The 27,816-nt window shown below is 42.7% G+C and overlaps 1 protein-coding gene across 5 annotated transcripts in view; it reads right to left on the reverse strand.

Moving 5' to 3' along the window:
* Positions 1–747: 747 nt before the first annotated feature.
* The window catches only part of CDH11 (cadherin 11), an 84,404-nt gene continuing 57,335 nt past the window's right edge, over positions 748–27,816 (reverse strand). For all 5 annotated transcript variants that reach the window (XM_074551023.1, XM_074551026.1, XM_074551022.1 and 2 more), the window contains 11 exons: positions 20,012–20,397; positions 17,849–18,143; positions 16,974–17,093; positions 16,411–16,578; positions 13,993–14,180; positions 12,271–12,524; positions 10,941–11,077; positions 10,622–10,743; positions 9,527–9,644; positions 3,592–3,843; positions 748–2,334 (listed from right to left, as the gene is read on the reverse strand). In XM_074551023.1, coding sequence (XP_074407124.1) covers positions 1,838–2,334; positions 3,592–3,843; positions 9,527–9,644; positions 10,622–10,743; positions 10,941–11,077; positions 12,271–12,524; positions 13,993–14,180; positions 16,411–16,578; positions 16,974–17,093; positions 17,849–18,143; positions 20,012–20,230 — 2,370 coding nt within the window. In that variant the 5' untranslated portion in view covers positions 20,231–20,397 and the 3' untranslated portion in view covers positions 748–1,837. The remainder of the gene's footprint in view (positions 2,335–3,591; positions 3,844–9,526; positions 9,645–10,621; positions 10,744–10,940; positions 11,078–12,270; positions 12,525–13,992; positions 14,181–16,410; positions 16,579–16,973; positions 17,094–17,848; positions 18,144–20,011; positions 20,398–27,816) is intronic.

Consider the following 27,816-nt stretch of genomic DNA (forward strand, 5'->3'; position numbering starts at 1 on the left):
TTTCCTCTCAGATCAAGCAGTTTAGTACCTGACTGCAAATGAAGGACAGGGTCTGTAAAACAAATGTAGGAAAATGTAGATAATTTTTACTTATTGCCTCTTCCCATATTGCAGCTGCTGATCTCTGACCCTAAACAGCCAACTATATTAAATTCAGCAGAGATACAGCTGTACACAGATGCAGAAGATGTTGCAGAACATACCCCAATCCCTTGCTTCCTCTGAACTAATACTTAAAAGAAAAAAAAAAAGTTATAAATCCCTTTTTGGATTAAAAACATGCATTACAAAGAGCAATTCTGAAAGCTTTCTGTATTTCTGTCATCACAAATTAAAATGTCTCCCTATCTGCAGATAATGCTATTCTGCTGGAAATTAGAAGAAAAAAAATAAAGCCAAACAAACCATGCCCCACCCCTCCCCAAAAAAAAAAAAAAAAAAAAGCCAAAGGAAAAATAGGAATTAAGTACCAGAATATTAATTACTACTCAGGTAAGGTAATTCAGGTAGAAGAGTCCTTAGGGAAGTCACAGCTAAACTGGGTCAGATTTCAGTCTCTAGAACCTGCAGAAGCTCAGCACAGATACGGAAACTCACAGGGCTGGAGTAAAATGTAAGCACAGAGTACTCCCGTCCACCCAAAAACTGATGAAGCCTTGGGAATCTCTAAGATATATGATAAATGCTATTACATGGGAAATATTGAAAAATATTACACTTAATTTAATCCAGAAAACACAGTAGGACTATATGATGATTCTTACTGTGTTCTGGGAGCAGCCACAAGCTGTAGATAGAGAGGGTACAAAATGTTCACCAGACGTTACATTTGTTTTAATCTAAAAAACATTTGTAAAATGTACTTGATTTTTAAATAATCACTTAACAAGGCAACAAACCAACTACAAACACATAATAAATAAGGCTATTAAAAGGTCACAATTGTAGTAAATTAGTCAGAACTATAAATGGGACATTAGAAACACTATGTTTTTCCTTATATGCTTAATAACCAGAACAAGAATTAAAAAAGAATCAGTTTATTTCAAAGTCTGCTTCTTATATTGAAGCACATATTAAAGCAACAGTACAATGTTCATAAAATATAAGTGTGATGCTGTAACATTTCTTACATGTCAGAATACTGATATTTGTATGTATACTAAAATAAGAATTTTAAAATTGTACAAATAGATACATTAAAAATGACATAGAAATAGGGTGCCTCCCACCGAACAAGACAGAGTTTTTATATCTGGCACGTATTAGTTTAAGATGAAAGAATAAGCAAAAAGATTTACAAGAATCAGCAGTAACAAGTTTGATGCTCAAGAGACATAATAATTGTACATTGTACTGTACATACATCATATGGGTTTAAGCTGGCTGAATATTATATATTTCAAGTTTAAAAACGCACTACCATATAGAGTGTCCATAGTTTAAGGCGAAATTACAGCTCAGAACTGTTATCTTTTCTAATTTGTGGAAGCTTCTTTGAAATAAAAGATTTAGATGTTCATAACACGTAAAAGATTTCCCTTATTTGTAGGTTTGCTTTTAGCATTTTCCTTCATTTAAATATTTCTCATATCTTAAGTGGGTTTTTTCCTTCAGTGAAGCTGGCAGCCAGCTTCCAGATTTGCCTTTTGTAGGAAAAGGTACTTCACAGTATTTACCACTTTCATGTCCTTTTTCATCAAAGGAATCCTCTCTGTCAAACTTAAATGTTTAAATGAGATTTTTCTTGATTTTTAAAAAAATACCTGCTTACATTTCCTCTGGATTCTTCAGAACTTCGGACACAGTTCTTAAGGCCAAATCTTAAACTTTATTGTTAAGAATCGTCATCAAAAGTGTCTTTGGAGCCATACAAGTCTGCAAGTTTCTTAAATCGAGGTCCCCAGTTTTGTAGATAGTCGTAGTCCAAGTCAGAATCTGTTGTTGCTGACTCCAAGGAGCTGAGGGACCCAGCCACGGAGCCCCTGCCCTCGTAGCCATAGATCTGGATGGAGTCATAGGGAGGGGCAGTGGGGTCGTTGTCGGCCTCCTGTATCCTGGTGTTGATGAAATCGTCCACGTCCACGCTGTTTGGCGCGGGCCGCAGCCCTGGCCTGGGCAGGTACTGGTACTCGGGCTTGATGTCCTTGCGCGGGATGAAGCCATTGATGCCGTCGGGGTTCTGCAGCGTGGCGATGTCGAACGCCTCCGTGTCCTCCTCGCCGCCGCCCTCGTCGTCGTACGTGATGATGTTCTCCCGCACGTCTTCCTCCTCAAACACGATCAGCGGCTCCTTCTTCTGCCTCTTCAGGGTCACGAACAGCACCACGATGACTGGGAAAACAAAACATAGGTTAGACTGCGCTGTCAAACAGCAGCGCCTTTGTAAGTAATTATTGCGTCCCCGAGCCCTTGGCTTTTCTGTTGGATTGTTGCAAACTTCTGCAATTTTAGTGCTCCTTGCTAGGTAAAAGCAGAGATGTTTGTACACAGAACTAAACACACTGATCTGAGGCTTTCTGTCTGAGCTGCATGCCAGTGCTCTTACTAATTGCTCATTACTGCAACACTAATTCAAGGGAAGTGTTTGTGGGGCCTCAAGTGCTGCAGAGTACTGTGACACTGCCTTTGAGCAGCCCAAGCACATGAATATCTGCAGCAAAACAAAGATTAATCTTTATCCTCTCCTGTATGCCCAAAGCTTAACTAGTTCCAGTGTGTCATTTCCATTAAAATGGAATTTTTTTAAGCAACACCTTCAAAGATGTGTTTGTTTTGCATTCTCACTTCAAATTTCTATAAAATAAAATATCTGGAAAAAAAAAGAAACACTATAAAATATTGCAGGGAAATTAGAAAATATTGTGTAATTTTTTTCAAAATCATCAGGAAACATTTCACAGCAATTTCTTAAAAGCAGGTCTTCCAAGTCACTCATCTGGTTTCAACACAAGATGGGTTTGAGGGAAATAGCTGTCAGGGGCCATTAATCCTGGCTGACCTCAATAAGGAACTTGTCAACCAGGGAAGAACACAAAACTTAGAACTGTATGTCATGACCTCCTTTAAGCAGTGTCCCTGATTAGCTGGCATTAGGCCACGGGACAACATTCTCTGAGCACATCTACACAAATCCATTGGTGTTTGTTATTGAAGATATCACAGAAGCCCAGAATGGTTTAGGATGGAAGAGACCATAAAGCTCACCCACTGCCGCCCTCTGCCAAGGGCCTTCCACTGTCCCAGGCTGCTCCAAGCCCCAATGTCCAACCTGGCCTTGGGCACTGCCAGGAACAATTCCTCATTCCCAAGATCCCATCCAGCCCTGCCCTCTGGCTCTGGGAGCCATTCCCTGGCTCCTGTCCCTGCAGCCCTTGTCAATTGTCTCTCTCCATCTTTCCTGGGGCTCCTTCAGGCCCTGCAAGGCCACCCTGAGCTCAGCCCAAAGCCTTTCACAGCCAGGCAGATCAGCACTCCCTATAAAAATAAAAAGCTAAAAAACTCAGATTCATTTCTCCATCTTGGAGCTGAGGGCAGGATTACTTTTCTAACGCAAGCCCAGAGCAGCAGCACGGAAGGAGCATTTTTCACCTAGGAGAATGACGATGCAGGCCAGGATGGCGATGAGGGCGCCGGTGCTGAGCCCCGCGTTGAGCACGTAGGCCTCGGCGTTGCAGGAGAGCAGGGAGCCGCTGCCGTCGCAGCCGCACACGCGGATGCTCAGCGTATTGGTGCTGCTCAGCGGGGGCACGCCGCCGTCGCTGATTACGATGGGGAGGAGGTACAAATCCTGCTTCTGCCGGCTGAACCCTTCCCGCCTGACCAGCACACTCGCTGTGTTATCTGGTTGGAGAAGAGAGAGGGTCATTGTTAATTCTTTCACAGTCACGCTCTTAGCCAATATTGAAAAGGAAATTATCTCGCTGCAAAGGCTCTCAATTTTCTGGGGCTTTAGCGTCATTTCTACAATAAACCAGCAGAAAGTGCTGCCTTTGTAATGACCTAAGAGCAATTACAGATTGTATTTAATTCATATAGCACCACACTCAGCTTTAATTCTTTAATTAACACAAGCAACACAGATAATCTCTGTCTGATAGCGCCTTTTAGTATCTGTAACTTTCTGAGAAATTCACAATATTTTTTCAACCACCCAAATGGCTGGACCTTCTTATTGCTGTCTGATCCAGTTTTAGTGTCTCTCCAGAATTAAAGCTTTCAATGGAGGGGTAAAACCCCTATCTCCCTTATGAGTTCTTGGAGTCACATCTAAAAGCGTGGTAGATGCTGTCCCCAAATGGGCTCTGATAATGAGACTCCCATCAAAACAAAAACCCATATTTGCTGTGTATGAGCAAATTTGAGCCTTGTTTTTTCAGCAAGGAATGCTGAAGGTGACATTGTTTTATCAGAATCTGGTTTTCACCCAAACTTCCAAAGCCATAATTCAGAGAGCTTGATCATACATGCACAGTATGTCTGGTCACATTTTGAATCATGTGGATGTGAGGAAGAGTTAAATCACAGACTCAAAATGCCCTGAGTTGGAAGGGACCCACAGGGGTCCATGAGTCCAACTCCTGGCAGTATTTCTGTAACTCTGTTCCCATTGCCCTCACGAGAGGTGACCTGCCATGGTGCAGGACATTTTGGATGGTCCTGCATACTTCCTCTGGCTAGAGCCTTGGAAAGGGGACAGTGTGAGATGACACTCTGGGCTGAGGCTGCCTGTGCTTCCTGCTCTCAGAACACCAACAGGGCTCCCTTGTTGCGCCCCTCCTCTGTCTCTCAGCTCAGCCTAAACCAAAGTTTATAACAGTTGTAAACATCCCAAAGTAAATAAAGTGAAGCAATCACATCCACAGTTTTCAGACCTTCAAAAGCCAGTTTATATTGAAGATTTATTCCATACAACCTTTCCTGGCTTGCTATGTTCTTTATTTTTCACTGTATAACAGAAAGGGAGGGGGAAAAGAGCAGTTCTTTATCTTCTGAGGGAGGGCTATTCACCTCCTAAGGTACCCACTTTACTGCTGCCTCAGGCTTCTGCAGATTAATTGTTTTCCTGTTGAAGAGTCAGCATAAATCCCAGAATTTAATAATGCAAACCATAAAACCTCTCCTAATGATCTAATCACTGTGATTTCCATGGAAATCTGTGAATAAATTATACCTGAAGAGAAGTGTTCTTGCCTTGCATTAACCTCCCCCCTTGCAGGCAGTGCCCTCGATGTAGGACAAGGTCTGAAACTGCCCCCAGATTTGGTCAATCTATGGGATGAGGAGGATTGCACTGCTTGACTCTCCCAGGAACTTCACCAGAAATGATGAATATTTAAGGTAGGAGCTGTTTGTTACACAGCAAATGAATCCATCCCCCATACCTGCCCCTGTCCTGCCAGCCGCACCCCTAGTGCCCTGAATGGCCACCTGGGCTTGACACAACTGCTGCTTTCTGGTGCTGAGTCTCACAAAAAAAACGGCTGGGTAGAAAGGAGCTTGTTAACTTCTCCTTTGCACAATGTCACATTTGCTAAGGACAGAGACACTGATAAAGATCTGATTGTTTATCACTTGTGCCTGTTGGAGGTGTCTCCCTCAGAGTCCTTCTAATCTCCTGAATGTTTACATGACATTTAAACTTTGAGGCACAATTTTTTACGGGACCTTGGTGATATCAATGTCTGCATGACAAAAGCCTTATTTCAGGACTTTAATGGGCTCGTAACAATTTGGTACAAATAGGAATGCAACATCTAATATCTATTAACCTATCAGCTAACTTGAACTAAAAACAGGGGGGCTGAGCTACAGCTGCCTCGAGGCTGCCAAGGCAATGTGTAAGGAATGCCAATACCATATATTAGTATATATAGTCTTTGGCTATGCATTTTTTATCACAGATTTTATTTTTCTTACCTTTTGTTGGCTGAAATAGTATTCCTAATTTAAAATAAGAAAAGGATGGCAAATTATTTAGCTGTTATGCACACTGGCCTGGTCCACTGCAGTCACTTACACTAAACAAAACTGATTTTGATCCAATGGCTGATCTATCTGTTTTAATGGGAAGCGATTTTTGGTTTAACATAAATTTTTAAAAAGAAAAATCCAATCAACATGCCTGACTAAAGTTTAAAAAGAAATACAATACATCAAGCTTAAAAGGTCATTTTATAAACTTCTACTGTTTATGTTCACTTCTCACATTTAGAAGAAACATAATATCCATTATAGGAAAAAAACCCCTCCTTTCTTACCTAGATAAAAGATAACATATAATCCTAGCTAATATTCTCATCCTTGCTTTTTTATTATTTTCAAGGCCCAGGAGTAGAACTCTAATCCTGGTAAAATGGCATTTTTTAAGCCAACAGAAATTAAATGTCAATACCAGCTTAAAACTATTACTTAACACATATGGGAGCCACTTGACTGTCAGTCCTAATTAACACAACGGGGGTCAACACAAGAAGGAAAAGAACAGTCATCTCAAGGCCATTCCCAAAATATATCACATTTTTCCAGCGACTATTGCCTTGGCTATCCAATATTCAAAGATGTTACAAGTGAAGATTCCCTGTGTTCTCCATGAAATCTTTACATTTAGAAGCTAAAATTGCATTATTTCTTGGTGATACCTATACTGATCTCTCTGACCTTTGATTTTTCGCTGGTGATCTTATTGATATTTCCAATTTTTCCTGTGTGCATAGGCAAATGTAGCTTAGTTTTTGGGGCTTGTTAACACATAGATTGTGTAAGGAGGATTCTAGATTACAGGAGCTGACTGCAGTGTGAACTTTATCACCTGTATCAGGTGTGAGTGCTGATTCAGCCAGAAAATGAAACAATTTCAGGGGTCCAGCTGTCTAAAATCCTTACTTTACCAGGAGTGGCAATCACTGTGGGTAATCCATGACAAAATCCTGTGACTTGATTGTCTGTTTCAATATTTTCTTGTTGAAAAAGTGTGAAGCACATGTTTGAATTTAAAAAGTGGACTCTGGTCACTGATTTTCGGGGGCTCACAAGTTTAATTTCAGGCTCTGTAAAGCTCTAACCTGTGAATTTGGGACTACAGCCATTCCAGTAATGCTGTGCTGAGGGAGCCCAAGGAAAGGGCATCTCAGCACAGGACCCAGCAGGGTCAAAAGCAGGAAATCCATTTACTCAAAATCTGCCTCTGCTGTGAAGTGCCACGAGCCTCTGCTGCTGCTTCGAAGGCCTGAATTCAGTGGGAGCAGAACTGAGCAGAGCCCGGGCAGACAGTGCTGTTTGTTTATGAGCTATAATATAAGGAAACAGTGCAAAAGTAATTCTGTGTTTTATCCCAGCGTGGGCTAAGCCATTATCTCATGTTTTCTATGGGAGATGGGCTCAGATGAAGACTTGGTAACACAGTGGGCTATTAATAGGATGTAGAATGTGATTATGCTTTTTTGGATTACTGCAATATGTGATTACTTTCAGGAGCTGGTAAAAAGAAACTCTATTAAATGATAATTATGAGACTGTATGCACTTTAAAGTTCTGTAATAGGCCCAAACACTGGAGTTTTCATTAACTGTTCTCCACAGTTAATAAAGCCATTTTTCTCTGAAAGTAGCAATTCCCTCTGAAAGCTGTGGCATGGCTTATAGAATACTCTGACTTATAACTGTAAAAACAACTTTGAATGACCATGGACATTATTTGACTTGCAAATGGTAACACATTCTCCCTAAGAAGTTTCTTTATATGGGAGTACACAGAATTTTAATTTTTTATTTTGTTCTAGTATAACTTACTTTAAAAAACTCACAAGAATATGTAAATTAATAACATAATTGCACTGAGGAGTGAAAAAAAATGAGGGAAAGAAAGGATGGAAATAAATTAATTTCCTCAGACTATTCATTTCCCAAAAAGAAAATTATATGGGAAGATTCAATCCCTCAATACTATCTTCTTGAAATAACCTTTTGCATTATTGTCAGGTAGAAACCTTACATTAAACTGACATCATAATTTCAACTACAACACATTCTATCTGAGTTAATTTTGTCAGTAACAAATTTTGCTGCAAGTGGCAATGAAGGATGAGCGGGATTGGCTGGAGTCAGGAACCACAAGACCACTCAGAGTATCTCCACTCTGAGCTGTGCTTCCTCTGCTAGATTATAAAATCTAATCTAATTTCAGTTTGATGTAGCGACCATAAAATGTATTTTATAGCAAGCCTTGGTCTACGGGTCTCAAGCAAAGAATACATGCTTATTTACTCCCTTCTAAAAATACACTCATGAATTTTTCAAAACTTGTGTTTTACTACTTTAAAGAGAATAAATATATGCCCTGCACTGGCTCCTTTATGAATTGCTTATGTATGTACAAGTGTCAAGCACCAGGCAACAGTATTACTTTGATCAGTCAGGAATAACAGAGATTTTGTTTGGGAACTCTGATGATAATTACACTCCCTTCAGATGAGGAGAGAGATATAAAGTGTGCCTCAACAGAGCAGTTTTTACTGAAATCATGTATCTGGATTGTGTTGCCTTTTGTATTTCTGGCACTCTTGGATTCATTATTTAAGCCAGTTCAACCAAGTTTGACTTTTCAGAAAACAGTCAAGTTTCCTTCAAACATTAAAGCTTACTAATCAAAACCAACTCCTTAGAAGCTGAAACAGTTTTTTTCCCTGTGAAGGGAAATAAAAAATGAACATTTGAAAATGAAAAAAAAAAAGAATCCAAATATAATTAAATAAATGGAATAAATACATAATGGCTGGACCTTTTTTTTTTCAGTTTGCCCACTTCCTCTGCTCCCTCAGCCTCTGGCAAGTCCAGGTTACTGATGTTATTATATTGTGATCAATTGAATTTTGACATTCACCTAGGCCTGACACTTTTTGCTTACAAATTTCTTACATCTTGCCATCAATCTGAATGCAAAGCTCTACTTTATTTTGTGAATATGAAACTGACAAAGGGATCAGGATATGCAGATCCTGAGACAGCCAGCGCAGGTATGTTCCACAGCACAAATCCCTGATTTATTTCCTGCACTGGGCAGTGATTTGATTCCATTGGGAATCTAGCCCACGTCTCTTGTGATCCATAATTTACAAAAGCTGGCAGGCACAGTGGTGAACAAATACAAGCAACCTAATAATTTATGCTGTCTCAGCTAATTTTAGGTTTGTCTAATTCAAGGAGCTCTGCCAATTCCATTTACTGAGTGTTTGGCAGGGTTTCTATCCTCTTCCTGGGAGACAAAACGGCAGTGGATTCTTCCTATTGGGTATTATTATGTAATTTATAATATGCATTCAAGAAAATTCAAGTGAGTTAACAAACATCCCACTTTCCCAAGAACATCCTTGCATTTTAGCTGTATGCTTTTGCTTTCCTCCCCTAAATCTTGGAGAAAGACACTCTGCCAAAGTTAATGACAATGCTGTTACATGACATTACATTGGCCATTAGTTCTACTTTGTCATTTCTTTGGATTCTGGTAGAGTGGGAATCTTCACACAAACCTCTGTTGTCTCTGAGTGTAAAATTTGGATTATGAATAATTTCAGGTGGTAAACTGAAGATAAATCTTGGTCCATTGGCCGAGTCATCCTTGTCATCAGCACTAATTGTAATAAATTGCTGTAAAAGAAAAGCACTCTGTAAACAAACAGCTCCTTCTCTGGGTATATCACACACAGGCAGCATTCTGAGACAGTCCTTGAGTAAGAATTGTAAAATAGCAGAACCCCCCTCAAATTCAAATATAAGCAAGTAGAAACACAGAGCTGACTCCAAACTACAACAGGCAATCTTTAATTACTATTGCATTAACCACCCCAGAATTACAGCTGTAAAAGCACATATCTTCAACATTCTTGCACACAAATATGTGTTAATAGTAACACAACAGATTAAATAAAATTCTGCAGAAAACTCAGCAGATGAGAAAGTCTCTTTTAAGCTTCCACGCTGACTGCAGAGGCACAGACCATGTGCAGAACTGTATTTTTCTATGATCCTAACCCCTCTTCCTCACAGACTGCCAGAAATAAATTGTTGGCTAGACTCTACAGGCACTGCACTACGATTCTTCCCATAAGACACTGACCATTTCTGTAATATCCAAACCAGTCTCACAACTGGGAAAGCTGCCCCCAGCTCCACTGGCCCTGTGCTAGTGGGTTCTCCCAGCCAACACCAATCCCACTCCATACACAAAGCACTGGATAACTGCTGATAGCAGTTCAGAAACAAAGTGCCTTTCTGGGTGCTCAAGGCTTTCTGGTCAAAACCTCAAAACAAAAGTTCATTTATTCCCTCTCATTGGAGCTGACAGGACAAACCTGGGCTAATGCCTGAGGGAAGAGCTGTGTGTGCAGGGAGGTGGGGGGAACAAGGAAGGTGGGGGGAACAGTGAAGGTGTTTGGCACAGGAAGGTGGCTGGAACAGGAAGATGGTGGGCACAAAACAGCGGGCAGAGGAAGGTGGTGGGCACAGGGAAGGTGGAGCAGGGGAGGATGGTGGGCAGAGGGAGGCGCTGAAAACAAGGAGGTGGTGAAAACAAGGAAGTGGTGAAAACAAGGTGCTGGGCACAGGAGGTGCTGGGCAGGCCATACCTGGTTGCTTCGGGCATTCTCACACACGAAGGCTTCGTAGGCAGCCGCAAACTTGGGAGCGTTGTCATTGACATCAACAACCTTGATTGCAACGGGAACTTTGGTTTCCTGGTGCTGTTTGTCTGCGGGAGAGGCAACACTGACATGAGACAGAAGCAGGAAAACCCCTCAAAACAAACAAATCCCCAGCTGCATCCAAGGAAAGATCAAATATGCTGATGTAATTCTGCTGAGATTTCTTGCAGTTTATCAAACTGAGACAATTGGAGGATTACAGATTCGTACCACTGATTCTCAAACAGCTCAGTGAAATACTCACGGACTTCAACTGCAAAGACAGAGATATTATGCCAAGCCATTTCTTCCCTATCCAAAGTCTTTATTGTCTTGATATTGCCATCTTCTGCATTAATAACAAAATATCTTTCAAGGTCGGTGTGTCGATCAATTGAATATCTAAAGAAGATTGAAAGCCAGTAATTAGAGTAAAGAAGGACTTAGGAGTTTCATGCACCAAGATTTGTTCTATATAATTTTTATTTCTAATTAATTGTAAGTAGTACCCCTATTGTTGTCCTCAACATCATTGTCAAAAGGACAATATGTGTTCTTTAAAAGGAGAATCACCTGGTTGTTTTCTACATTTAGAAAAACAGGACATCAGAATGTTTGTAATAAGTGAAAATGCTGGTCTTTGAAGTCTCTATATCAAAGCTGTAATATATTCTTAATTTTCTTCTCTTATAAAATATGATAAAAATATCTACTGAGATATTTTTCTCTTCTGTTTCATATGAATCTTGATGATCTTTTAAGTCTTCCAATCTTTGGTTTACTTGGAATATTAATTGATCATACCAATTTATCAGCTATTATCCACTCTCTGCACATTTGTACAGCTTTATACAACCCTGACTTTCATAACTTCATGTTAAAATTCTTTGAAATGTTAAGTATACCCACAAAAGAGGTCTTCATTATTTAAGTTACACTGAGAACATGGCAAATAAAATTAAATTAATAGAAAGCTATTATAATATAAGAATTCTTTCCTCTGAGGGTGGGCAGGCCCTGGCACAGGGTGCCCAGAGCAGCTGGGGCTGCCCCTGGATCCCTGGCAGTGCCCAAGGCCAGGCTGGACACTGGGGCTGGAGCAGCCTGGGACAGTGGGAGTGTCCCTGCCATGGCAGGCATGGAAATGGATGAACCTTAAGATCCTTCCAGGCCAAACTATTCCATGGGTCTGTGATTCCAAGCTGATCCAAGATAACTGCAGAAAGTAGGGGTCTGTGTGGGCTTGTCTTTAATAATTAACACTTAACAATTACCCAGCCCAATCCCTAATCTACATCTTAGACTTTGATATGATGAGAAAAATCCATACTGTGATAACAGCACAAGATATTTGTGGAAAATTTAATTTAGAATAGAGTCTACCAAAGATGCCCTTAAGTATCTTTGAATTAGACATAGTTATAGTATGATACAGGCTTTGAGAAACTGGCAGCTTGTGGAACAGGCACATAAACAATGCTGGATGGTTAAATTTTCAATATTCTGGGTGTCTGTAGATCTGTCACACTGTCTTCAGAACTCGCCTAACAATTCCACAAGCTAATGCTCAGAAGGAAACAGGAAATCCAGCAAACCTTATAGCACTGTTGGCAGCATCCGGGTCTTTGGCATGTACTTTTCCAACCACAGTACCAGATGCTGCATTCTCCTGTACTTCGAAAATGTAACTCGGCTTCAAAAACACTGGTGGCTCATCCGCATCTTCCACTGCTATTTTCACTGTCACCGTGTCCTTGAAGGGCCCGTTGCTGATGAACTTGGGGTCAATGTGGACATTGGCTGCCTCCACCTTCAGGCTGTAGGACTTTTTGGTTTCATAATCTAAGGTCTGTGAGAAACAAGAGGACAGTGCATTCCATTGTCAGGGACACCAGGCTGTAAGAGCAGCAGGCAGCGCCCCAGTGTTCAATGACATCAAACAAAGGTGAGCGTCTGTCAACGAGCTTGGACTGAAATGTGTGTATTTAAAAACATAAAGACTCAAATGGAAGGAGCTACATTCTATGTATGGAGCAGCATAGAAAGGCACTCAAAATATGACAGGGTCTTGGTCTTGTCTTTGCTTGCTGTATCACTAAGGAAATCAGCTGTACTGGAAATGTGAATTTTGTCTCCATCCAGCCTTCTAGGCAGCACAAAAGTGCAAGAGATGGGAAAGGGGCTCCCACAAGAGGCCTGGCTTTATCCAGGTTGGCAGGCATTCCACGTGGATGTGGTTTCAAGTGCTCCTGGGTGCACCATGAGATAGCATACTGATGAGTTAAATTATTTAGGTAGTGGAGAAAATACAAAGCTGGTTTGGAGTGCTTTCATTCCTGCAGTTCTTTCCAGCACAGAAAACTCATAACACTTTCCAAAAGGGAGGTGGAATAATGCCCCATGGGACAAGTCCTTTTGAGAGCCTGTTCAAAGCCACAGCACCTCTGTACCTGCACTGGCATGAAGCGGCTGCAGGGTTGCACCTCAAAATGATCACACAGGTGCCAATCACAATTCACAAAGTATGTTAACACCAGTAGAGGGGAGTGACAGCTCACCTACATTTCAAAACACACAAAAAATCCACTCCCACCTCTAGAACAGAGACAGAAATCAAACCAGGGCAGTTTTGAGTGGAGGAGACCTCTGGGTCCCTTCCTGATGGTCTGCCCTAAAGGGCAGGGCAGGGTTGACCAGAAGTTGACCAGGCCTTCCCCTTTGATTTCTGATTATCTTCAAGAGAGATAAATAGCTCAAAGATACAAAAGGCAAAATGATAATGCTTCCATAATAATAAGATTTATGTTCTGTAATTTGCAATTTAAAATTGATTTGATAACACTTTCAAAGCTCCCGCTGACGGGCTGTGTGTGAAATGCCCTCTGCTGCTTTTCCCATAGCCTGTGACTCCTTCAGAACACTCTTGTGGACAATGCACAGCTGAAGAATTCAAACTATAGGGTATGAGGCTTTTCAGACTGAACATAAAGCAACAGTGAATGTCTGCTACTTATCAGCACTAGGCAAAACTTCATTAACAATGAAGCTGATGGCATCGTATTTTACCGTGACTTTTTATTATGAATTCATTTAGTTTGTGCAATTAATCCACTGTACAGTATTTATGTAACTCTTCTTGGTTATTTTCTTCCATTCCAATTCAGCTAATGGGGAAATGGAATATTAAGAGTTAATCACACCTTGAAAAATTAATTAAGCGAAATTTGCATTTAGTAATATTTTAACTTAGGTGGTAATCCATTGTTACCAAATATTCTGCCAGCAAAAAACACTACATAGCAGTAGGCATCACTCACCTTCTTAAGCTTCACAACCCCTTCCTGAGTCTCATAATCTGTGGTGATTTCAAACATGTCCATGCCATCTCCATCGATGATGCTGTAAGCCACCAAGCCATTCTCCCCAATGTCAGGATCTTTGGCCTTCACTCTCCCCACTTCCTCTCCTGGGACAGCTGCTTCCGACACTGACATCTGGTACACACCTGGGCCAGGGAGCACAGGGAGAACAGGCGTGTGCCCCGAGTGAGCAGGGGCTCCCCACTTGGGTCTTTACTCTTTGAACTCGGGAGTTCCAATAAACACAGTGATTTTTGGCATTGTCACCCCCGTGGAGGAATGTTGTGTTGTTGTGTTGTGTTGTGTTGTGTTGTGTTGTGTTGTGTTGTGTTGTGTTGTGTTGTGTTCTGAAGAGCTTTGAGCAGCAAGTCAGCTGTGAAACCTTAACCCACATGGACAACGTGTAGAACATGACCTCCTCCCTGTTACCCCCCTGCTCAGGGAGGGGCTTAAAAGGACAGCCAGGCACCCAGAATGCAGCAATTGTTGTGGCATCAAGGTTACCATCGATAGCAGAGATGTTGTTACAAAAATGGAAGGAAAACTCTCTCACATGACTCATGGTAAAACCTTCATGTCTGTTTCTCATTTCTGCCCATTCATTCAAGAGCCATAAATTAGATACAGTGAACTGGATAAATCCTGTCTGCTGTGCTGGCTAAAGTATAAATCTGCTGCTTTCTATGGCTTGAATTTGGAGTGTGAATGTAGAACAACTATGATTATTAAAATTTCACACCACAGAGAGTATGCACCAATTTGTGTGTGATTTCATGCCAAAGAAAAAATGGCTTTCCCATGGCAAGCTCCAATAGGAAAACCATCCCCAAACATCCCACAGGTGTTTCCCTGGGTATTCAGGAACACCAGGGAAGAGCAACACTGTTCCTGGATAAATATCTCTACAACAGTTGTCCTTCAGGCACTACTGATTCCAGAACTTTCCATCCACTTCCAGAGTTCAGATAACATAACCTGATCCTAAATAGATAAATCTATGTCAGCATTTTCTGCCACATCATCATCAGTAATAAACTGGGGAGGGAAAAAAAAAAAGGGGGGATAACAAAATAAAATAATCTAATTTATTCCCCTTTGTAATTGCTCTTCTTTGCTCCATGGGCACCCTAGGAACATTAGGAGACTTACACCAGGCAGGGACTTGGCTCATTACCCATAAAAACAATTGCCACGTCATTGAAATAGGTCATTAACTCCAGTCACAAAGAACCCAAAATTTAAGCATATAACTCATTAACAGCTTGAGCAATGAACATTAAAAACAAAACAAAAAAAAACAACAACAGAAAAAAGGAAAATAAGAATGAAAATATCAGTCATTTGGCTGTTTATACAGACAGCTAAACCCTGGTTCTGAGTTACAAAACATTCCCAAATCAGATTTAACCTGGGGATGAATGATTAAGTAGAGGAACTGCTTTTGGACGTTTCTGATAATTTAACATGTTCTTGCAAAACACTCCGTGAAGGGGCTTGAATTCATAGAAAAAAATCCATAATTTGATGGAGTTAACAAAATATTGTATCTTGGTGTCCCAGGTTATGATGTGGAGGGAAAAGGCTTGTTTGTAAGGTACATAAAAGCTGATTTTTTATTATTTAATCCTTCTCTTTTTGAAGGGTAAATAATGCAGACACAGATTTTTGCATTCAGCTCTTGCATGAGAGTCAGGGAGCTGCAGCACTGGAAGAGGAGCTGTTAGAGCTGTTAGGGGGATGGCCATGGCCAGGACACACCAGGGTCAGAAGGGCTGCTCACAGGAGAAACACGGTGGGCTGAGACAGCTTTGAGTGAGTCTGCTCTGCACCCAAAAAACCCCAAACCCATGCAGAGATGAGCTGCACAACAGATGTGTGGGCCCATTAATGTACTTCCACCCAGCTGTGAAGGCTGAGTCTGGTAATGTCAGCCCTGATTAATTTTATATGTGAAAAGTAAATTGCTCAGGTATAAAAAAATTGCTGAGTTTGACCTCCATTAATACACTTCAACAATTTAAAAATGTAATTGTGCAAAATTTAGTTTGCTTTGTCATGGTAACTATGAGTCTTGAGGAATATATACATAGGTCTCTCTGCTCATATAAGTTATACAGCATGGCCCAGTAGCTTCATAAATGAAGTGTAGGGTCAGAAACCTTTGCAATTCAATGCTGGCCCTAAAAATGTCTCACTTTGCAACAAGAAGCAAATATTCCAGACACTAAAGTTACATATTTTACCAGCCACAACTTCTTTATTCATGTGTGGTGCAATAATCCATCAGTTATTGCTTCTTCAAACCTTGGGTGTGTCTGATACTTGACAAACATGGGTCCTGGTAGGAGATGGGAGAAGGATTGTGTTGGTACTCACTCTGTGGAAACTTTGGTGGGTTGTCATTGACATCTGTAAGCGTAATTGTCACTTTGGTTGTCCCTGAGAGGCCTCCCATGTGTCCTCCCATGTCCTTGGCCTGTATCACCACGTGGTACTCCTCCTTGGCCTCTCTGTCCATGTTGGGAAGGGCAGTTCGGATGATTCCTGCAGGCATGAGGAAGGTGTCAAACACAGATTTAATGAAAACCTGGCTGCTGCATTTGGAGTGCAATAAACACAGCAATATTTGCAGTGATGGTGGAGGTTCTGCTTTCCCTGAGCATTGTTGTGAGGAAAGCAGCCCTAATATTCCACCCAGAGGACAGGCCTGCAGAATTACAGCTGAGCACAGAAACAGCCTTTCAATCATACAGCACACAGGACACCCAGAAACAGCATCAGCTTTCTGGGGCAGGAGCTCCAGCAGATGCAGGAGACCAGCCTGCAGCAGAGCAGGAAGATGTGCTCAGACACAGCAGCAGCTGTGCCCTGCCAGTACATGCAGTTCATTGATGCACTCTGGTCATGAGGTGCCACTCAAATAAACTGTCTGACAATACCTGTTTGAGCCTCCACTGAGAAGTAGGGCTGACCTTCAAGGATACTGTAAACCAATTTGGCACTGTTCCCATAGGTAGGGTCATCAGCATCTGAAGCTGTTACCTGAATAACTGATGTACCTAAAAATGGAGAGCAAACACAGGAGGGAGAGTCAGAGGCGAACACGTCTGGAAGGATCATGCAGAGATGCTTTCAGACACACAGCAGAGCTATTCCTAAAATTTTTTATTTCCATGTTTGGTAAATGAAAATCAAAATTACTTTCCAATTTCTATATGACAAAATATACTTGTATGATCCAAACAGATCTGTCACCAGCTGTGATGTGGATTAATGTTCTAACCAGCAAAGATATAAAAGTCAGCAGTCACCCTGCACCGTTATGGTTTTTCCCCTCAGTAGTTTAAGCCTTATATTGCTTTTGTCGTTAGACAGCAAAACAATAGAGTTTTCCTTTACATTTTTCTCAGTAAGTTTCAGACAAATAATTCCTGTAGAAATCTCTGAGACAGACACAAGCTCAAACAGGAGATGAAAATGGAATAGTTGGTGAGGCAGTAACTTCCCAGCTTTATTACACAGCTCTGCCAAAGGAATGATCTTTGTGTTTACCCCAGAGGATTCACACTCCATAAATTCCAGGGGACTCTTCTGCTCCTTCCTAGGAGGAAAAATAGTTCTATTCTAGGACCACCAGTTAGGAGCTGTGCAGGGTTTGATTTGGGCTGCAGATTAAATACATCAAGTGAATCACTGGCTGAACACGAAAGTAAATTTTACTTCCCTCAATCCTTGACAATAGGAATGAAATAAAGCCAAGATATCCTGAGAGTGCAGCACCTTCCACAAGGACAGTGCCCTTCTGAGTACTCACCTACATTTGATCTCTCGGGCACATTGGCATGGTAGTTTTCATGGAGAAACTCAGGCGGGTTGTCATTTATGTCTTGAACTTTGACAATGAATTCAGAGGGGGGTTCCAAAGGTCTGTTTGTGTTCCTGTCCACAGCCTGAGCTGTCAGGGTGTACTGAGCTCTCTCCTCCCGATCCAGTGTCTTGGTTGCATGGATGTTCCCTGATTTGTCATCAATAACAAAAATGATTCCTGCTCCTTCACCTGAGAGAATGTATTTAATGTTTCCATCTCCAGAATCAATATCTGAATGAAGCTACAAAAGGAGAAACAGATATACCTTAACAAGGGGGCACATATTTGCAGGATGTGCTTATACAACAAAGAAATGCAGAATTGCTATCATTTCACAGTTTTCAACAATTGTGGCTTCCATCAGGCAATAATCCACACTCAGGGACATGCTGTGACTACGGGTACCCTGCATCCAGGGCAGTGCCAGCCCAGACATGCCTCCTGCCACATGCAGGGCTCCACTAAACCCAAAATTTCAGATTTAAGGAACAAAATACAAAAAAGATGCTTATAGCAGGTTCTTTATTCGCATGAAGTTGGTAGGAGGAGTAATTTTTACAAAGCTTTTGTACACTTCAGTGAGCCATGTTCTACTGGGCTGCATGTAAAATGCTGTTAAATAACAAAGGGGATGAGTTAAGTGATAAATGAATGAGTCCAGCTGTGTCCAGGTGTGCAAGAAGGCCAAGGGCACCCTGGCTTGTAGCAAGCACAACATGGCCAGCAGGACCAGGGCAGTGACTGTCCTGTGTACTGGGGACACTGCTGAGGCCACACTCGGGGCTGTGTCCAGTTCTGGGCCTCCCCATTCAGGAAGGACATGGAGGGGCTGGGGGTGTCCAGGGCAGGGAACAGAGCTGGCAAGGGGCTGGAGAATCCCTGAGGGCTGGGCAGGGGCTCAGCCTGGAGCAAAGGAGGCTCAGGGGCCCTTGTGGCTCTGCACAGCTCCTGCCAGGAGGGCACAGCCGGGGGGTCGGGCTGTGCTCAGGGAACAGGACAGGAGCAGAGGGAACGGCCTCAGGCTGGGCCAGGGCAGGCTCAGGGTGGGCACACCAGGAATTTCCCCATGGAAAGGGGGCTCAGGCCTTGGCAGGGGCTGCCCAGGGGGGTTTGCAGTGCCCATCCCTGGAGGTGTCCCAGGAAGGGCTGGAGGTGGCACTCAGGGCTCTGGGCTGGGGACAGGGCGGGCATCGGGCACAGCTGGGACTCCATGGGCTGGGAGGGATTTTCCAATGTCAGTAATCCTGGGATTCTGTGTGATTCTGTGTGATTTTGCCAACTAGTTTTTAATTACGCCCTCCCTAATATAAAAGAGACAACAAATGCTTACTAAACATTCTTAATTCCAAAATCAGTGCACATTTCAGTTTGATGAATGAGGGAAACATTGAGCCAAATTACAGATTTATTGATTTTATATTGACAGCTACAAATTGCACCATTTTAAACCAGAATACCCAGCATGGTATTTGCTGACATTGATCCTGCTTCTCCACTCCTTTTGTGCTGTGGTTAAGTCAACACCATTCTGCTGCTCATTTAGAAACTGGCAAATGTACTGGTTTATTTACCTGTTTATATTTTACCAGTGTGAGACAGTAGCAGAATAAAAAAACCAGTCCAGGATGTGTGTACATATACATGTGCACACAGATATTTACCTTCCTCTATACATGGCCCTCAATATATTTCATTTTACTGATAATTTGAAAATGAGAGGATAAAAAGATACCTATTTTACTGAGCTGCTGGTTTAGACATTCAATTTTAATTGCTGTTTTTAAAGACCTGAGAATGATATTCTTGTGACATATTTTTGCTCAAGCTGTTGGTGTGGTTCTTGCTGTTTTGCTGAGTAACAGCCTGCATACCTTCATTCAAGGACTGCTGAGGTCAATGGATATATTTGTATTGACCTAGGTAGTATTTTGCTTAGCATCTAAACTTAGCTACCAGAAAATGAAGAAGCAGCTTATAAAGCACAAAGGCAACAGGAAAAAAAAAAAAAACAAAAAAAACCCAAAAAAACCCAAAACAGCCCAAAATCACCCCAAAAATAATAAAAATGAAGCATACTAATGACTGTCTGAAAAAGGTATAGTTTCTTACCCTTCCTACGAGCACAGGATCTGGCCCCGTGTACTCCTCGATGACGAAGAACTGGTTCCACACCCAGCCGCGCTTGGAGCGGTGCAGCACCTGTCCCTCCTTGCCCCGCTCGCGGTGCCCGTGCAGCGAGGGCCGGGCGCGCTCCCCTGCCAGCCCCTGGCTGCAGCACAGCACCCCCAGGCACAGCAGGGCCGCCCGCACACAGCGCTCCTCCTTCATTCTGGTTAGAGCCTAGGCACAGGAGGATCCGAGATTCCGCCCCTTCCACCTGGGCAGTCAGCAAGTCTGGGGCCACCGGGGAGGTTCAGACCAACCCTTGTGCACATAGAATGCCACCACGCATTAAACACATCACCTTAATGCTCTGCAGCTTCCCAGCTCAGTTCCTGCAAGAAGGGAAAATGGAAAAAATCGTCAGTTGTTTGAGGATCTAGTAGGGCTTTTTATTTACTAAAACAAAACTAGGACTTGGTAAATATCAAGATAAGAAGATTAAAATAAAAACATCAATGCTGATGAAATCCTGAGTAATGAGCAGATTTGATGTTTTGCTACATGCAGCTGCCACCTTGCACAATCTCCTGGCTGGCTTGTTTGGCCACTCAGTGGCTGGAAGTTGAAAGGTAGATAGGGAATCATATTTTCTCATGATCTTCTCAAATAGATTTAGCCCAAAATGCAAGGTAACTGTAGAAATACCTAATTTAGACCTAATCCCTCTTTTGGAGCTTAGATATAAGCCTTTGATATAAGCTGCTAAGGCAGAGGTCCAGATACAAGGGAGATCCCAAGACTTATCAGGAATGCAATATTTCTCCACCAGCCCTTGCATGATCAACACATCCTTATGCTGAACATAACACCCCTGGTTTCTTCTGGGCAGGAGCAGGGGCTGGCAGACCTCCAAGGAGCTCCAGTTTGGATTTAGACCCTGGAAGCACCTCTGAGGATCAAGGCACCACCAGCACTGATCGCCAGTGTCATGCATTCAGATACTTTTGATAACAATTGATTTAAGGCACCACCAGCACTGATTGCCAGTGTGATGCATTCAGATACTTTTGATAACAATTGATTTAACTAATTTTTTCTACTTTCCCTGGGTGTCAAATTACTAGGATTACATTGATCTCCTACTTTCTAATACTTCTTAAAACATTAGGTCAGATTTAATATTTGAGGGAGAAATTGCATTATACAGTGAAACTTGAACTAAGCAGCCCTCAATCCATCGCAAAGGCCACTTCCACTTATCCCTGGGGTTTCCAACATATTCTCCTTAAATCTTTACACAGCAAGAAATTTTACAAGGTCCCTAAAATGTTTGGTTTAGTTTTTGGTGTGATTCACTTCACTCTTCTGCAAGATACTGATAAAAATCTTGATGTTATATTTGTACAGGCAAATATATAAATATGTACCACCATTAACTGTGAAACAGAATGATTTTTAAATGTGAAGTAGGGAGATCTTAATGGCATTTTCAGCAGAGAAAACGTGAATATAGGCAAAAGCTTGAAGCTAAGCACATTCTGTAACTCCAGCCACAGACAAACAGTCCCAAACCCACTCATTTGGGGTTGTCTTTCTCACATCCTAAGCAGTCATGTTCTCATTCCACATTCCTTTTACAGTTACATAAAACGACATTGGCTGACAGGGGTTCATGAATAAGGAATGAAATATATTGGTTTATTTCCTCAAAAAAGATCAGCTTTCAATTTTATTTTACTGAAAACTGAAATCACAGCACCAAACTAACTACAGCATAATGAATGAAATTACATTCTCACACATAGATGCAAACATAGTCCGGCTTTCCCAAGCATATTTATTAAATAGATTTGGTGTATCCATTTGGCATTTTCCTATTGTTACATGATGACACATTACAGATTACTCACACCAACATGGAGGACATAGAAAAGAAAACAATCCCTATGATTTTGCTGGGGAAAATGCTTCTATTTTGACACAATGTATGTGTGTGAAGTGTAGAGCATTAGGTCTGTGGTTTCATGTCTCCATTTCATGTCTCCATCTTGCTGAGGGGTAAAAACAATGGAAGGCTTAAATGGTATGAAAACTGGGATTTCACCTAATTTGGATGCTTGTTTTGCACCCAGCTTTGCATAGGGATAGAAAAGGACGGGATTTGTGCTGTTGGGATCACTCATGTGCAGTAGTTAGATGGGATTGGGTTCCTGGAATGTTATAAAGAGCTGACATACTCCAAACATGGAACAGGAAGATATTCCTGGACAGCTGTGCATTTCTAAACCTGCTGTGAAAAAAAAAAACAAAAAAAAAAAAAACAAAACAAAACCAAAAACCCAACCTAAAAGCTGTAAATAAACTTCTTATGTTAATAGACTTGGGGTGCATTTGCAAATTAAAATCGCTGACAGTCATTCATCATTAGCATCACAGAATGATATCAGCTACAGAGATAAATAAACAAATCCCACCACTCTTCCCCAACTCCTCAATGCTGTTATGTAAACCAGTAAACACTTTTTAAAGCTGCTTAACCAGAATGGCAGAGCCAAGCCGATACACACACTGCTTATTATCAGCTATTCAAGTGTGGAGTGCTGGAAACAAAATGTTAATCACAGATCCATGCTTATTTACTAACAAGGATTTAAAGCAAACTTCTTTGTTATCTTTTGTTTTATCCTCTACATGTACAGAGATGAAGCAATAAGGCTCCATGTCTTCAAGCTAAAAAAGCCTATTCTCTCTCATCCACCACTTCAGAGAATCCCAGAAGCTCAGCATGGTTTGGGTTAGAAGGAACGTTAAAGCCCATCCAGTGCCACCCCATCCATGGCAGGGACACCTCCCACTATCCCAGGCTGCTCCAGCCCCAGTGTCCAGCCTGGCCTTGGGCACTGCCAGGGATCCAGGGGCAGCCCCAGCTGCTCTGGGCACCCTGTGCCAGGGCCTGCCCACCCTGCCAGGGAACAATTCCTCATTCCCAAGATCCCATCCAGCCCTGCCCTCTGGCACTGGGAGCCATTCCCTGGCTCCTGTCCCTCCAGCCCTTGGCAATTGTCTCTCTCCATCTTTCCTGCAGCTCCTTCAGGCCCTGCAGGGCCACCCTGAGCTCAGCCCAAAGCTTCTCCTGTGCAGGTGAACAATGGCAGCTGTGCCAGCCTTTCCTCCCAGCAGAGCTGCTCCATCCCTCTGCTCATCCTGGTGCCTCCTCTGGGCTCTCTGCAGCAGCTCCAGGCCCTGGCTGTGCTGGGCCCAGGGCTGGGGCAGCTCTGCAGGTGGGGTCTCACCTGAGGGGCAGAATCCCCTCCCCGCTGCCCACGCTGGGCTCAGCCCAGGGCAGGGGGTTCTGGCTGAGCCAGGCTCCTCTGGGGCTAAAAACCAGTCCCTTGGGCTGTTTGGAGCAATTGCTTCTGCTTTGGGCTCTGTGCTAGCAGCAGTTCCAAGCTGGCTCTGTAGGCATTGAGCCCCAGGTGACACAGGCTGCCAGGAAAGCTGGAGCTGCAAGAGCGTGGCCCTGGCCACCTCCTGCCCCTTCTCCCCTCCTGGAGTTCATGCTCTGCTCACTCACATGGTGTTCACTGCAGCAGTAAAACCTCTGACTCCTATCCCCAGAAAACCTAAAATAGCATAAATCAACAAGCTCCCACTGAAGGCTGTGAAATTACTTAAATTTAAACCAGCTACAGTCTGGATTTTCATAAACTATTTGTATTCTAAAAAATTAGGTGCACAAGATGTTCTTAAGTTAAAGCTAAAATGAACTTCATTAAAAAATGAAGCAGTAGCTTTTAACAACAAAAAAAAAAAAAAGAAAACAACTCCAAATCTCTTTTTTCTTTCCTTTATTTTCCAAACAATCTACTTAAAACATTTCAAACATTTCAACATTATTTCAGCTGCTGAAAGCCTACAGTTTCCTTCTACTTCAAGCAGAAAACATGGAAAAACAGCTAAACAATTTATAAAGCAATTCCTTTTTCTCTTGGGGGAAAATACCTCATAAGACTGAGAGTTTGGAATACAAATGTGAGGATGGCAATTGTTGCAGCTTCTGGGCTGCTGCTCCAGTGAGCACCTGAGAATTCTGTGTGCAGTACTTGGATTCAGATGCACAGATTTGTCAGACTGATTTGCCATGAAAGGTTGCAGCCTTTTTAAAAGTCACAATCTTTGAGACCTTTGGGTATCTCTGCCCATAGGTTACAATCCTCAACTCCAACAAAGCCAGTCTCAGTGGACAGCTGATCAAACTGCAACACTGGGATCGAGTTAGCCTTCCTCCTGGAAGCTGCTCCAGTGGTGTGCTTTGGATTTAGGAGGAGAATGATGCTGGTAACACTGAAGTTAGAGTTGTGCTGAGCAACTACAGTGTGCATCACTTGTTTTGTATATTAAAATTCCTTCCTTGCTGTTATCACTATTTTCTTCCTTTTCTGTCTTTATCTCAACCCATGAGTGTTCTCACTTTTACTCTCCTAAATCTCTGCCCCATTCCTGGGGAGTAGCAAGGAGTGAGCAGTGCCTGTGTGGTGCTCAATTGCTGGCTCAGGTTAATCGACAAACATCCTGATTTTTTTTTTACATTATTATTTAGAATTGTGCAAGGTATCATTTTGAAATCCCAAATTTTCCTAACAAATCTGTAAGAAAAGTTGTTTCCCACTTCCTTGAGCATAGTGGATCCCAAGTTTCATGGAATCATACAATATCCTGAGTGGGAAGGGACCCACAGGGATCATCCAGTCCAGCCCCTGGCCCTGCCCAGACCCCCCAACAATCTCCCCAGGATGATGGATGCAGCCCCTGGCCCTGCCCAGACCCCCCAACAATCCCCCAGGATGATGGATGCAGCCCCTGGCCCTGCCCAGACCCCCCAACAATCCCCCCAGGATGATGGATGCAGCCCCTGGCCCTGCCCAGACCCCCCAGCAATCCCCCCTGTCCATCCCTGGTGCCCAAAGGCTCCTGGAGCTGCGGCAGCCTCGGGGCTGTGCCCATTCCCTGGGCAGCCTGGGCAGTGCCAGCACCCTCTGCGGGCAGCAGAACCTTGCCCTGCTCTGCAGCCTGAGCCTGCCCTGGCCCAGCTCCAGCCACTCCTGGGGCTGCCCTGGCCTGAGCAGAGCTCGGAGCTGCCCCTGGGGAGGAGGAAGTCTCAGACTGCTCTGGCTGAACCAAGAGGGACTTGTACTCAAAAGCAGGAATTCCATTAATACCTTTGAACTGTATACAGATGAATGTTGGCAATTTTGGTATTGAATAACAGCATTATCAGGGGTAAAGGGTGAACAGGAGTTAGTCAGCCACCACACAAGGCCTGATCTCATTAGCAATGTACATGAGTGCGGTGAAATCCCTGAATATCATTGGGTGCATACATGACAGAGAAATATTTTAAAAGTCTAGTCCACACTCTAAAAAACAGCCTGCATGAGGAGGTGTATACCAAAATGTCTGCATGTAAATAAAATGTGTCCCTAAACAATTGTGAGAACAGGCCTGCTGGGCATTTCTAGCTGCACAGACAGCGTGGCTGTGCTGTGTGCTTGTAGTTAATGCAAACCTCACCAGTTTCAATCTTAACATAAGAAAAGTCTGTTAGACTGCTAGAAAATAACTCCCATCAATATTCCTAAGGGAAATACGCTGTTCATTTGAGAATTCAATCAAGAACACAACACCTGAAAAATAATATATCCATGTCCACGTGGAAACCATATTGCAAGCAGCCACTCTGCAAAGTCAGTGTGCTCCCCACAGCTTCACACAGATCTGAATGACTGCTCCAAGACACCAACAGTGAAAAACGAAGAGGCAGCAGAGATGATTTCAATGACAAGAGCAGTGGCGGAAGTGAAGTCTAGCCAACTTTAAATTCCTTTCATTATTTTTATAGCAACAATAATCCCCAGCGTTCATGATGATTTCCTGTATGCTGTTAAATGACCATATGCCAAATTATAATAGAATAAACAATTTTTTCTGATTTGTCTAGGCCATAACTTCTGGATGATGCATTAAAATAGCAATTGTTCTCAGGAATACACTTGGCAGAAGGCAGCCAAGATCACAGTGTTGCAATATAATAATGGATGATTATGTTCTGAAATGTTTTGCAAAAGTATCAAGTAAACATAGCAAACTCCCAGTCTAAATGAGATTTTAGCTGTAATTAGAATTAGCTGAAAAGATGAAGGATTTATTCTACCATAATTTTATCATCAGACAAGGAAATGAATAGCTTTTTAATGACAGAATAAATATTGGATCATATTAGTTCTGGAGCTCAGGGTGGCGGAGTTTTGGGCAGAGAGGTGCAGGTGGGGCTCGGCGGGAGGAGCCCTGGGAGGCAGCGAGGGGCCTGCAGTGCCCAGGTGATGTCCCCAGCAGGGCAGGGACTGTCCCCATGGGATGTGGCACTGCAGAGCTCCCAGCAGCTGCACGGATCCCTGCCTCTGGCACAGGGGCTGTTCTGAGCAGCCCCAGGCTCTCCTTGCATGGTTTAACCTCAGTGCTCTGCAGGGTCCCTTCCCTGGACATTGCAATGTCCCTTCCCTGGACACTGCAGGGTCCCGTCCATGGACACTGCAATGTCCCTTCCCTGGACACTGCAATGTCCCTTCCCTGGACACTGCAGTGTCCCTACCCTGGACACTGCAGGGTCCCGTCCATGGACACTGCAATGTCCCTTCCCTGGACACTGCAGGATCCCTTCCATGGACACTGCAATGTCCCTTCCCTGGACACTGCAGGGTCCCGTCCATGGAAACTGCAATGTCCCTTCCCTGGACACTGCAATGTCCCTTCCCTGGACACTGCAGGGTCCCTTCCATGGACACTGCAATGTCCCTTCCCTGGACACTGCAAGGTCCCTTCCCTGGACACTGCAGTGTCCCTTTGGAAAGGAGCACTCCCATGGAAAGCAGGTGGGGAGCACCTCCCCAGATCCAACAATCAGTCGAGTCACACGGCTTAATCTTTAGGGCACATCACAAAGGTAACTCTGGGAGTTTTAATGAAACACACGAGGGGAGGGATGTGGAACAGTTCTGTGCACAAGGGTTTCATTCTCCTGAGCACTGATGAGTGTGGGAGGAGCTCAGCCTGCCACAGATCTTTATCCTCCTGCAGATTTCTCCATGCAAACGCTTGATGCCTACCAATTTTCAAGAAATTTGGTGCATATTAATAAGAAAGGATTTTTGAAGGATAAAAGTTATTGTTGCAGAAAGCCATTCAGCCCTAACCAGACAGTCTCCCACATTTAACATTTATTTTTTTCCTCTTTGACAAAATGTTGTTCTCTTGAGTCATTTCAAGAAAATAACATAATAAAGTAAATTGATAACCTCTTCCTTCTTGTTTCTGAAGCAAGAAAAAAACCACCAGGAATCAGTACCTTGCACATTTAATTTAATTCTCTCCATTAATTTTTGATTTTAAATTGTTCTGCATTATCAGACCAATCTTTGAATAGTTTTTAGCTTGGACTTCATGAAAAACTTGTGCAAAAGAGGGCCCCTCATTTTATTTACACAAGATAACATTATGATACCAAGATCTGCTTTGCAGCACATTCAGTTGCATGACACATATGGCACAGCCAGTTCTTCAAATAAACCCTTTAAGTCCTGAAAACAGCTGAAATTTTAAATTCCAGGTGTGCTAAATTTGGACAAGACTCAAATGAGGATTATTGCATTTTTCTGCAACTAGAAACTAGAACTGCAACTAGAAAGCAGGCTGAATTTACCCTTAAGCAGAATTTAGGGAGGTGCAACTCTGCTGTGTCAAAATTTGCAAGGCCT

The sequence above is a fragment of the Zonotrichia albicollis genome, chromosome 13 (genome assembly GCF_047830755.1).
Source record: "Zonotrichia albicollis isolate bZonAlb1 chromosome 13, bZonAlb1.hap1, whole genome shotgun sequence".
NCBI lineage: Eukaryota > Metazoa > Chordata > Aves > Passeriformes > Passerellidae > Zonotrichia > Zonotrichia albicollis.